Below are 13431 nucleotides of genomic sequence, written 5' to 3'. Positions count from 1 at the left end.
ATTGCTGTGTATGTTGGCACCAAAGTGAGGTGTTTAAAGAAACTCATGAGTAATGCCCAATGTACTGATCGGTGCGTTTTATAGAATGGTGGTAGTACTAGTGGCACAATGTTTTATTTTTGCTGTTTATCAACTGTATTTGTTTTTTAATCTTTGTTTATTAATATGTACGTTGTTTTTTAAAAAAAAAATCCATCCTGGTTTTCATGGGGAGGGATATTCTGTGTTTTCCAGCTACTGTTGGGCTAAGGAACTTCATGTGTTAGCCAGGTTCCCTAAATTGCTGCTATTTCACAAGAGACAGTTCAAACTGACAGATTCCTTTTATCAGCAAGCACATTTCTCTCCTTGTATTGCTCTTACAACTGTGTGTTTTTTGCTTACAAATGTCCAAATTTGAGCCATTATTTGTCATCCTGCTTATTTTACTCTAGTAGCACTCTAGTGAGTTAGAACAATTGTAGTTGGAAAGTTAGAAGGAGCAGGTCAACATAGTTTTAATAAATGTATTACACAGGAGCTTAGAATCTGTCAGTCTTTTATTATCATCAATCCTTTTCTCTGTTTTAGGAGATGGAAGAAAGCTGAATTCTGCTTAGTAGAAACTAGAGTAACTGTTGAGCTATGTAGCAAGGGCAAGATCTAAGAAATCTTTCTGAGGTTTTGCTTATTTGTTTCCAGTCCAATGAATCTACTTTTGATACACAAGTCACCAAGAAAATGGGGTATTACAAGGTGCTAGAAGTGATGTATGTACGTCTCTCAAAAGAGGATGTTTACTCCAAGGATTCTAAAATTAACCAAGCTTACTGTGGCTCCATAAGTGCAGAAGGAAATGAACTTACCAAGACACTAATAAAGTAAGACTTTATTTCTTTAATTTCTGTATAATTTCTCATTAGGTTCTGGGCAGATACTCTTTAAGTATGCTATTCAAAGCAGAAGTTTACTTTGCTCAAGGATAAACTTAATCTGTGATATAACTTCTGATTTAAGTTGGAACACAGAATATTGAATTTTCCATGATAGAATGGTCTTGAACGTAGACTACAATACTTTGTTAGGATAACTTCTCCCTCCTCTTTTTGATGATTGTTTTACGTTTGTTAAGCTTGTGCTTTTTCTTTTTGATTTTCATATGGTTCTTTGCCTTTAAACTGTGTCTTCACTAGTTCGGCTTCAGTATACTTGCTTGTTTATGTAGATTATGGTCTGTGTTGTAAAATGTGTGTATTTACACAATCAGTGGGAAGACGGGATGGATTTTCATTTATATTTCATAATATAACAGCAAAGCCAGCAGGTATGATTTGGATTAATCACCATTGTAGTGGGAGACAGAATATAAAAACTGAATATATATGCTAATGAATATTTTTTCATTTGTTGAATATTCTGAAAAGCATAAAAGATTGCCTGAATTCCTGTTCAGTTTTATTTTACAATATTATGCCCTAATGAGGATTTTAAAGAATTTCTTAGCTATGATTTGCAGAAAATCTATAAGTGGCTATGGGCAAAAGACCTGTAGAAATTGCATCTAAATTGGTATGCTCTAGCTAATCAAAAACATAGGTTAGCATGCCTGTCCATTGGTAAGTTTCTCGGAAAGGACTGAAAGAGATATTAATGTATGGGTTGAAACATATCTCCATCTTATCTGAAAATGACTTATTGTATCCCTGGCATTGAGGATGGCTGTGTAAACACCAGCTGAAGTTGTCTTCGTCATTGCTGAATTACTGCCATTTCAGTGCAGTATTTCTGCTGAAAACTTGAACAAATGTCTGAGGTGGTTTAATGCTGGTACTGCTATAATAATAAAGTTCTTTTGAAATTTCTGTTGATTCACTGGTGTCTGGTGGGGGCCTTTCCTGTGCTTCTTGAAGACAATTTCTGACAGTGTTTTCTTGCCTGTTTTTATTTTAAGATCGTGCTATGATGCATTTACAGAAAACATGGCAGGGGAGAATCAGCTGCTGGAAAAGAGGAGACAGTATCACTGCGCAGCATATAATTGTGCCATTGCTGTTATCAGTTGTGTCTTCACCGAGAGTAAATTTTATCAAGGCTTTCTCTTTACAGAAAAAACAGAAAAGGTGAGAAGATATTGTTGCTGTTAGAAGGCTTTCAGAGCATGAGACTGATTTTACTTGATTGCAATAAATCCAAGAATCAGACCTGAATGGGATGCAGTTATGTAATGAACTACCCAGACAGTCAGTTTGAGGAATAGTAGCTGACTTTCTTGGATCCTTTATGGCATTTGAATTGCTGATGAAGGCTGTACCATCTGTTTGGGAATGGGTGAAGGAAACATTTTTCCTGTTTTCCCTCCACTCTCAATCACGCTTCTTAAATACAAGGAAACAGCTATTACCTGAGTTCTCCGGTGCTTGGAATATACTTGAATATGAGATACCCTTTTTGCAGAGCACATTGCCTGTGCTTTGAATTCTTGAGTAGTTACTTAGAAAAAAATTCTTAAAGGTTGATCTAAAATAGCAAACATACCTTATTTTCCATATTGTACTTTGAACTGTTGTATTTTAAAAAAAAACAAAATATTTTCAGAGCAACAGTTACTGTGTGCAGCATAATTTTGGTATTACCAAATGTGCTTTGGTTTGCAGAACTTGCTGATTTTTGAAAACTTGATAGACCTGAAGCGTCAGTATTCATTTCCTGTAGAAGTTGAGGTGAGTGGAAGTTCCGGGTTTCAGTGCTTCTAAGTTAAAAAATGAGTACAACTTTAACAGTGTATATTGGTCATTCTCACATACAAAGAAAGAGAATTCTATAGTGAATTAAAAAATGGAGTATTCCTCTAATGTTTTAGAATACTTTTTTTTTTTTTTGAGGGAAATCCAGGCTTGAAATTCAGAGCACAACTGCAATACACACAACTTTAATATGATGTTTAGCACACTTACTCTGGTAATGAATGGCTGTAGGAATAAAACATTCAGCTCTTATATTTTATAAGAGTAATAATCATCACTTATAGCATGGAGCTTCTGTTCATGTTAAATGGTTTTGACCATTTTTGGCAATTTTGAAATGTCACACTGTAAATAAAAAACTGTAATTTTCAAACATTATTTCTTGCTCTTGTTTAGGTGCCTCTAGAAAGGAAGAAGCGGTATATTGCTATTAGGAAGGAAGCCAGGGATACAGGAAATGGGGATCAGGGTATGATATTCATTTATGACTATGAAAAAAACTTCCTTCTTGCCTTTCCTACAGTGTTTATTGACATGCTGCTAATTGACTTCTACAGTACCAGGAACAAATAAAAGTATTCACTGTACTTTGTCTAACAATCAATTCCCTCCCACCCACCCCAAGTCTCAGTGGTCAATAAAGATCTGTTTCTTTGTAATTACCTTGATTAATGGTCTGTTCTTTTTCCTATTTAGATGAGCCCAGGTATTTACCTTCTGCATCATACATGATGGATAGCAGTTTGAGTGAGGAAATGAGCCAGTTTGACTTTTCTACTGGAGTCCAAGGTTTTTCTTGTAGCTCTCAAGATGTTACAGCTAGCATTCCTCGTTTCAGGAGAAAGGTAATTTAGTGAATTACGTGCCGTGAGGAAGAAGAGTTTTATGCTTTCTAGCATTTGCATATGTTTACTGAGGTTGAGAAATAGAAATTTCAAAGGTGTATCCTGCTGAGAAATATGAAAGCTTCCTTGACAATAAAGTGGAGTACAGCTGCTTTCTAAATCAGTCTGTTCAAGATAGTGGGAATTCTGAAATTTAAGAGGAAGAACTTTAGTTTGATCTGTCAACATCGACCCTCAAATATTTTTCCAGACTTAGAGATAAAAAATAAATTAAAAAGCAAAGATTGTTTATTGTTAGTCTTACTGAATTTGCTCTTCAACTGTTTCTAGTAAATGTATCAAATGACAAAGAAAAGTCAGTCACCTACTGAAATATTCACTGTGCCAAACTTCAAAGGTGCCTAAGTTAAAGGGCTTGTCTCCCATATTCATTGTACTTTATGGAGAATGGGTTCCTCCAGGAGGTGAGTGAGAAGACTTAAGCTGTGTTCCTTCAGTCAATTGTCCTCTTCCCTCTCTCCACTGACTACACAGCAAGCTGAAGAAAAACAATGTACTACCTTAGGTTTCTAAAATTGAGTGATGTGAGTGCAGTTTAGATATTGCAAGCATTCTTAAGATGAGATGTGACTTGAAGATTAAAGTCCAACCCAAGCTGTAAAAAAGGTGTGCTTTGTGTGTGCTCAGGAGTCTCCCATGATGGTTGTGTTTTGCTGTTAGGCAAAGTTTCTTCATTTCCCTCCTCTTTTGGTCTTTTAAGGCACTTCAGCAAGCTGTTTTTATCAAACACATGGAATAAATTATCAAACATTATTTTTTATTTCTATCATAGTACCTTATCTTTAATTGCTGCTGTACAAAGACCAGCATTTAAAATCTTCAAAGGCTTGAAGTTGTGTTCCTTCGGTCAAGAGAGGTCACATCAAAAGTAATACTGAAAGAACAGATATTTGCAATAAAATAGAAAGAAAGCTTGTAAAAAGTATCATAGATACTGAAGATGAAATCTGTCAAAATATTTGTAGAAACATTGGATAAGATAAACTGTTTCCATGTTTTGCAGCAAGGTAGTATTTCACTGCAGTGAAGTTAGCCAGAAATGTATTTTCTGTTTGCTTTGTGTAATAATGTCCTTTCTAACTGTAAACAATTATTTTCTTTTTTGCTTTACACTCTGTATGTGAAAAGAGATAGCAGCTGTGCTTGCTAGTCAGGGGTAAACAACATGTCCATAAACATCGGACTTTGTGTGAAATCCTGGCTAAAACTGGAAGTTGGGGATTGCATCATAAGTAAATTGCATTACGGAAAGTGTTGGCACATTCTTTCAGCTATGAAATGAAATCTTTTCCGTGAGCTTCAGTTAACTCTTCCTCCTTCCAGGAGTTACTACCTGCTAGGATAGGGGTGGCAAAGTGAGAACAACATGCAGTTGATATCTGTTGGCACAGAAAGTAAAAGCTGTGCACAACTGGTGTATGTGTTTGGGAGATGTCTGTTTGAACAGCAGATCTGATTCCCTGTTGCAAACTCTGAGCAATCAAATCTGTAAACAGAGATAAAATCAGAGTGACACATGGAATTATCATGTTGTAAGGGAAAATACAGTGTGTGTATTCAGTTAATCACAGTAACATTTTTTTTCAGGAGCCCACAGAATACATGGCTTTAGATGATGAGACAGAACTGGAAATGGATGAACTCAATCAACATGAATGTATGACTTCTATGACCACTCTGATTAAACATATGCAGAGAAACCAGATCACACCCAAAGTGGAGGAAGTCAGTATTAACCACAAGATTGGTATTGTTCACAAATTGCACCAAGAAGGGGAGTCACAGTGGAATCCCTTTGTTTTGTAATTTTCATGGCTATATTATAATGAAACCTGTGTGGTAAACCTGTTTGATTCAAGAAGTGAGTTGATTTTTGCTTTTCTCTTTTTGATTTCAGGGAACAGTTCCAGTAGACCTTCCTCTTTGGATGAAATTTCTTCATGGCAAATTAGGAAACCCATCAGTACCACTAAACATTCGCCTCTTCATAGCAAAACTTATTGTTAATACTGAGGATGTGAGTGATTTTTGTCATGTTCTTTCAATTAAAATAATAGGTTGTATTATAACTTCAACTGTGTAGTTCTTCTGTGGTAAAATATTTCATTGGCTGAAACTTTTGGGGGTTCAGCTTTGGTACGTTGTCCTCATAAAAGAGAGCACGTTCATAATCCAAAGTTCCAGCTAGTGGCAGCATTTTGAACGTAATGGAAATGCTTTTTCTCACAAACTCTACTTCTCCAAGTAGACTGCCCACAATGTATATCTTCTGTAAACTGTAAGTAACCGTTTTCTTGCTACTGGGCAAGTGGTGTGGCTGATTATATATGCTGTCTTTGCAGGAGCAAATACAATGGGTCTTTTAACGGTCACAGATGACTCTTACAGAAACCCTTAGAGCTAAATGGTGTTCTGATTGCGGATATAAGATAGTGTGTGGTGTCTTTGGCTGTGAAGAAACGTTTTCTAACTCTTATTTTTGGGTAAAACGTTCTCGCCCTATGTCAGCCAGTGGTTTGGAAGTAGAATGTTTCTGTTTGCAGTATCCCATATCTAAAATATAGAGAAGCTGCATTTCAGAATATATGCAGGAAGGTTTAATACCAGCTTAATGCTATATTCTCAATAAAACAATGTTGAAATGGAAATCTGAAAGGGTAGATAAATGACATACTCTTTCAAGTCCTACAGGGACCAATTTGATGCATGAAAAGCTCTTATAAAGCTGTATTATGTGGGCCTTAGTGAAATAATTCACTTAATGTAAATACTTGCTTGAAGAGTTCTAAGCAGAAGTGAGGAATGCAGTTATAGAGACCTTTTTATTTTAAAGTTACTTTAAAATTTCTGTAATTATCACTTTGGATTGGGTTAAGCAAAATGATAGAGGTTGAGTTAAAAATTATTGAGAGTGGGTTATTGAATATTAGGATAATTTGTAGTTGACTGCTGATTCTCCATTTTCCATAGGTTTTCCGACCTTATGCAAAGCAGTGGCTTGGTCCATTGCTGCAGCTTGTTGTTTCTGGGGATAATGGAGGTGAAGGAATTCATTACATGGTAGTGGAAATAGTAGTTACTCTCCTCTCCTGGACAAGTGTTGCCACACCCAAAGTAAGGAAATGTGAAATTCATTTTTATTCTAATGCCTGTTTGGTGAGGAATGAGTTTGTTTTAGTGTATGTGTAATCATTTTCTACATCAGTCAGCTGTTTCTTTTATCTATTAACTTCTAAAAATAGTATATTTACTTGTGTGCTTTCATAAAACAGAACATATGAGTTTGGTTTGGAGTCATTATGTTGATTTCTTTACTCCCATTTATTGTAGGGAAACATTAAAGATGAGATTCTAGCTAACAGATTGCTTGAATTCTTGATGAAGAATGCCTTTCACCAAAAAAGAGCTGTGTTTAGACACAATCTGGAAATCATAAAGACAGTTATAGAGTGCTGGAAGAACTGTCTCTCCATACCTTACAGGTAGTCATTTAGGCAATTGCCTCCTTTTATCAATATTTAAAAATGTAGGTGAACGTTATCAAAGGATTTGGGAGATGAAAAAGGTGAATTCAGCTGCAATATGAAACTTTTTGTCCCTAGAGCAGACCATAAAACTTCAGAACAAAACTCCCCAAAGGTGGAGAATTTGCAATTTTTATTTTGTAGAACAGCAAAAAGGAAGGGAAAGAAAATGTATAGAGGATTAAGACAAAAACAACAGAAGTAGGAGTAATCTCTGCAAAGAGATTATTTTTTATTTGAACTGTTTGTTGTTTTTTGTTACTGAATATAACCTGTTATTACATACTTAGTAAGACTTGTGATTTGCTGTCTTCATGAACTTGTTGCAGAGAATTTTTGTGGGCTTAAAAACTTTTTTTAGAATTTTCTTTTACAAAGACTTCTTTATGAAGCCAATTAGTTTACTTCCTTATGAATATATACTTCTTACTATTTTTGGTGGGGTATGTATATGTGTATAAAGATACATGGATTTATGGTTTGTGTATTTTGTGTTTGTCATGTATACTGTCACTTTTCTGTGTTTTTGCAACAGCTTAATATTTGAAAAGTTTTCTGGTGGCGATCCCAATACAAAGGATAACTCTGTGGGAATTCAGCTTCTAGGCATTGTTCTTGCTAATGATTTACCTCCCTTTGACCCAAAGTGTGAAATAGATCGTGTCAGGTGAGAAATGCAGCTTTTTGGAGGGTGAATTTTGGTGTAAGTTTAAGACAAAAGGAGCGATTCTAATTTGTCAGTGTGAAGTATGGGAGCTGGATTGTTCACTTACCTGCTACTGTTGTCTCATCGCGCCTTTGCTAGTCTCTGTCCTGTGTAATGCTTTTCTAGCTGCAAACTACAGAACTCTTTTATTTTGGAAAATATTTGGAAGGATGTAGGCATTTTTACAAGTGTGCCCCAGGGTTGCACTTTCATGGGAATTAACAGAGTCAGGAATTGCCAAAGCAGGGATTTGAGACACTGCAGGTGGAAATCTATATTGCGCTGCATTCAGCTCTTTTAAAGGTAGTCACTGTTCCCCTAATAAACTCAAGCGATTTTTTTTGTTCCAGTTTAGAGTTGTATGCTGGAGTGGTTGCTTACAGTAGGTCTACCTTTTCTGCCAGGTATTTTCAGGCTTTCACCAATAACATGGGCTTATTAAAGTATAAAGAAGTTTATGCAGCTGCAGCAGAGGTGTTGGGACTTGCTCTTCGATACATTGCTGAGAGAGAAAATGTAAGTGCACTGTATTGCATGTTTGACCATTCCTGTCTTGATTCTATGTGCATCTTTCATATGACTACTCATTCTGCTCCAAAACTGAAAATACTTAAAAGTCAAAGTCTGTGTCCAACAGATCGAGTTAAAGAATAAACTATTACCCCAAGAAGATGAGAATTTGAGACCAGGCTAAATACAGGCCCAGAATACCATACTTCTGGTATTTTAAGGTTAGGGAAAAAAAGAACACTGAAAGTTGGGAGGTTTGGGGCTACCTTTCGAATGTCTGTATCTGAGGATGTTTAAGAACTTGCAAGTGTAGACTTAAAACTATTATGTTTAATTTTGAACCCTTGTTGTGGCACATGTGTGAATGATGAACCCAGTTATTTTCTAGGTGGTGGATAAGGTGAATGCAAAACTGTTGCTCACTAAATCTCACAGTGGTAGAAGTAGGAGACAGACACTGAAATTCACAGAAATCAGTTTAAGACAGATACTTGGAAGTTCTTTACCCAGCAGTTAGTGAGCTTCTGGAATTTGTTGCCACAGGAGGTTCTGGAAGTAAGTAGCTTCACCAGGCAAATTTGTGCACAAAAAAAATCCACGATTGCATGATAAAAAGGCTAGGCAATAAAGCACACTCTAACAACCCTAATTTAATGACTGTGGATGTTGGGTGTATGAGAGAAACAAAGCACGGAGTGTGGTCAGGCTTATGTGCTCCCCCTAAATATCATCTCCTCCAGCCTCTTTTGGAGGCAAAATATCAGATTACTGGCTAGGTGCATTATGAGTCTGACCTTGTAGGGTACTTTATATTCTTATCTTCCTCTTCACTTTTTTGCCTTCTATTTGTTCTTTCTCAGTTTATGGAGCATATTTCATAAACTGAATTCCTGCAGTCTTCTCTTTCACAGTTTTCTGAGTTCTTTGTTTCATTAAAAGCTGTAATTTTGAATAAGTGAGCAAAGATGGTGCAGATATTTTATCCTATTTTAAGCTTTTTTTTGACATTAAATGAAAATGGCTATGGTTGTTAATTTTTTTCACCTTTTCACTAAAAATTTCTTTCCTTTTCTTTTCTTTTTTTACATTCTTTAATGGGAAATCTACCATACCAAATGGAAACTGCTCACCATTTATGTAAAAATACCACACCACTTTTATTTCAGAATTAAGGCATTGGTCCCAACCCAATCAATGGAAGCTTACAAATGCTAAAAATCAGGCAATCATGTATTTCAGCCAGGCATAGCTGTACAGCTGCCATGAAGTACTGTAGATGTCAAGATGAGGCGGGTCAATGCCACTAGTAAAATGCACTAGAAACAATGCAACAGCAGAACTGTATGTCACTTAGGTTCTTATGAATTTCATGGCTACACTTGTCTTTACTGTCTTTCTCATTTTTAGATACTTGAAGATCCAGTTTATGATTGTGTCGTAAAACAATTGAAGCATCATCAGAACACCCAACAGGATAAGTTCATTCAGTGCCTGAGTAAAGTTGTTAAGAGTTTTCCTCCTCTTGCTGACAGGTACATCATGACTTACATGGTATGTTCTCTGTAGATCTAGAAGATTAATAGAAAATAACTTGCTTTTGTTTGTGGGTTTCTGGTCATGTTAAGGTTTATGAATGCAGTGTTCTTTCTGATACCCAAACTTCATGGTGTGATGAAAACATACTGTCTGGAAGTAATAATGTGCCGGGCAGAGGAAATAACTGATCTCCACTTGCAGTTAAAGAGTAAAGACTTCATCCAGATCATGAATCACAGGTGAGTGGTCATGTGATTACAAATGTGGATACATAGTCTAAACTTCATCTTTTGTGGTAACCACAAAATTATACAGTTCACATGCATTTACAATTCACATTTCCTTTTTTGTTCATGGCTCTCCTAATTTGAGCAGATGTGAATCTGGGAGTTAAGCATAAGATGGTTAGCTCACTGTAAAAAAACAAACAAAAAACACTAAATAGTTTTAAGCTGAAACACCAGCTCCCATTCCTTGGGATGTGAATTTCATCTTTAACGTATTTTTTTTACTTATAGTCTTGCTTTTAGGTTAGACTCAAAAATATATACCTAAAACCCTTTAGGCAAAAAGAAGTATCACTAAAACCTCAACTGATCTTTTGTTTCTGTGTGTAGCGATGAAGAGGAAACCAATGTAGCTGTTCTTTTTTTCTCTTTTTAGGGATGATGAAAGGCAAAGGGTTTGTTTGGATATAGTGTACAAGATGCTATCTAAGCTAAAACCACTAGAACTTAAAGAACTTCTTCCTGGAGTAACAGGGTTCATCTCTCACCCTTCCGTAATATGTCGACAGCGCATGTATGACATTCTGATGTGGATTTATGATAACTACAGGTGTGTATTCACTGCAGATGTTGCTTCTCAATGGTTTCTCACAGGCAGAGTAAAAGTGTTTGTAACATTCTCTTCCAACTTCATGTCCTTCGATGTGGGATTTTCCAGTTCTCGCAGTGAAGAGCTCCTGTAGGCAGCTTCTGTAGCTCTGGCCTTTGGTTGCAATTGTATCATTTCCACTAAGGGCCAAGATTTGGATCTGAACTTTAGTCCAGGACTAGAATGTTGCATCACCACAGCATGATGGCATAAGAAGTCTTAGTTCTGATGTTCCCACTTTTTTTCTTGGTGCCAGAATTTATAACTGTGGTAAGAACCATACACTAGAGAAATTTGCTTGTAGGTTAAAGGTGTATTAAGGTACTTTGGCATGATATGGATCCCTTCAGTCTGATAGTATAAACATTTTTACTCTTCAAGAACAGAAGGTTTGAAATACCTTGTGTCTAGATCAGTTCTTCTCCATCTGTCTTTGAGAGCACATAGCTGCCAATCACTTGTGAAACCAAAGTATTTTGTAGTTACGCTACTATGGCCACAGAAGGATACTTAATATAGTAAGGGTATAGGAACAGGTCTGAAGACAGCTGAGTTGCAGCAGATTACTACCCACTAGGAGAGACATTGTAACTGTGTGGTTTTCTAAGGACAGATGTCCTCCACCAAGTTTGCAGGCAGAGATGGTTTCACTGTCATTCCTTCAGTGGAAGTACTGCCTTCCCGGAAGCTGTTGCACAACAAATAGCGTTCCTCAGTTTCAGTTTACCAGTGGACAGCCCAGAATCTTAAAAACTAATCTAGCTTTTCAGAAGTTTAAGCTAATTTACTGGAGTGCAAAGTGAAATTGTTTAACCTGATGAACATTCTGGTCGCATTCTGTGTAGTAACCTCACACAGAGGAGGTAGTATCCAGAGAATACCCTTAGGAGCTATGTTCAATAGAGAAGTCTGTCCTTCATTTCCACTTCAGGATGGCCCATAAGATGGTCACTTAAATCTCAGTGATGGTGATTTGAAGTTAATAATTTCATTGTTTAGAGTAGAGAACAAGTGTACACTCAGTTTGACAAGGAGGTTGCTGTTATATCCTGTAACTTATTTGGGTTCCATTATATGCCTTTGCCCGAGATAGTTATTTGAATGGACAATTGCTGTGAAGAAAAAGTGCAAGCAATTTTTACTGCAGTGTCACTTGGTAACACTCTACCTTTTGCTCAGTTTTAACCTTGCCAACGCTGCACTGCCTCTGCTGGGACTTTATAATAAGTAACTAACAGGTATTACTTAGCTTTCTGATTTTTATTTTTCTAAGTACTGGAGAGACAAGACATTCTGGCAAAGAGGACCTCATGTCATAAAAAAAGTGTAATGTTGTCATGCCAAGGCTGAGATTTTTATGAGAAGGGCATGTTCCTCCTTTCCCCCCGCCATCCTTATCCTCTTATTTTTACTATGAATTGTTTGAGAGAGAAGTCATTAAGAGACATTTTTCCCCTAACATCAGTGATCCAGAAAGCCAAGCAGATGGTGGTTCTCAGGAAGTACTCAAACTGACAAAAGAAATCCTACTTCAAGGACTGACTGATGAGAATGCTGAACTGCAGTGAGTAAACAGTGTTGTGATGGTTGTCTGAAATAACAAATCCCTAAATTGTTCTTTCTTTGTTTACAACAGCAGATTTGATCCTTAGAGATTTTTAAAATATTTTTAATACAAAGGAGTAACAGTGAGACAACATTATTTCCTTTTAATTCAATAAGGCACGTTGTTAATTTATAAAATTGTGTTCCAGTATGCTACGCACAATTTAAACTGAAATAGTTGAATATTTAAAATCATTACTAGCTTTTGGACAAACCTTTAAGCCAGGGAGAAGTTGTTTCAGTCTGTTAGACCTAATTCTGGGTTAATGTTTTAGAGTTCTCAAACAACAAGAAGGTCTTTGATATAAGCAGTCCAAAAGACATAGATTCAGTGTTGGAGGATGTTGGATTTTTTTTTTTTTTTTTGGTGAAGCAGAAGTTAGAAGTTAGTTCTGTGTTTGTCTACTGATAGCACTTCTTGAAAAGATAACAATGCAAATCATTTTTTCAGAGTAAATCTTTTTAATGTCAGCCAAATGGCATAGACAGTGGGATATGAGTGTGGAATTTGATGTAATTCAGTGGAAGGTTCATGGCATGAAAGGGTTAGTTGTGAGGGCATTGTAATTATTTTTTTTTAACAGGCTTTTTTGATAAGTGTCATGCACATCTACAGTATTGCATTTCCTGTTTGCAGATAACCCAGAATAACTTTATTCCTTATCTTTACAGATTAATTGTTAGGAATTTTTGGAGTGACGAGACGAGGTTACCTGCAAATATTCTTGATCGCATGCTGGCATTGTTAAATTCTTTATACTCTACCAAGATAGAAACTCAGTACTTGAGTCTAATCACAAATTTTATGCTTGAAATGACCAGCAAGAGCCCAGATTATTCCAGAAAAATATTTGAGCATCCACTTTCTGAATGCAAATTTCAGGTGAATTGTAATGTTTTGTTCTTTGTGCAACCATGTGATGATTTCCAATCTTTGATGTAGCTGTGACTTTAATAAGAATGGCATAGTGGAGACGATTATTTGAAGTGCATCTTCTATTCTGTAGTTAACAGCTAAGACAGTCATGGGTTATACATGGTATCGT

The 13431-nt window shown here is 36.3% G+C and overlaps 1 protein-coding gene across 1 annotated transcript in view; it reads left to right on the top strand.

Annotated features, from left to right (window-relative positions):
• Nucleotides 1-13431, top strand: part of PRKDC (protein kinase, DNA-activated, catalytic subunit) — an 88480-nt gene that overhangs the window by 39396 nt on the left and 35653 nt on the right. The window contains exons 42-57 of the mRNA XM_067290444.1: nt 682-860; nt 1931-2099; nt 2634-2699; nt 3120-3192; nt 3420-3568; nt 5216-5353; nt 5526-5645; nt 6599-6742; nt 6959-7110; nt 7688-7819; nt 8263-8374; nt 9776-9900; nt 9994-10143; nt 10568-10741; nt 12246-12344; nt 13058-13268. Of these exons, the coding sequence (XP_067146545.1) occupies nt 682-860; nt 1931-2099; nt 2634-2699; nt 3120-3192; nt 3420-3568; nt 5216-5353; nt 5526-5645; nt 6599-6742; nt 6959-7110; nt 7688-7819; nt 8263-8374; nt 9776-9900; nt 9994-10143; nt 10568-10741; nt 12246-12344; nt 13058-13268 (2193 nt within the window). The remainder of the gene's footprint in view (nt 1-681; nt 861-1930; nt 2100-2633; nt 2700-3119; nt 3193-3419; nt 3569-5215; nt 5354-5525; nt 5646-6598; nt 6743-6958; nt 7111-7687; nt 7820-8262; nt 8375-9775; nt 9901-9993; nt 10144-10567; nt 10742-12245; nt 12345-13057; nt 13269-13431) is intronic.

This window comes from Apteryx mantelli, chromosome 2, assembly GCF_036417845.1.
Source record: "Apteryx mantelli isolate bAptMan1 chromosome 2, bAptMan1.hap1, whole genome shotgun sequence".
NCBI classification, from domain to species: domain Eukaryota; kingdom Metazoa; phylum Chordata; class Aves; order Apterygiformes; family Apterygidae; genus Apteryx; species Apteryx mantelli.
The sequence above is the reverse complement of the archived record's forward strand: the minus strand, read 5'-3'. Positions and strand labels throughout refer to the sequence as shown.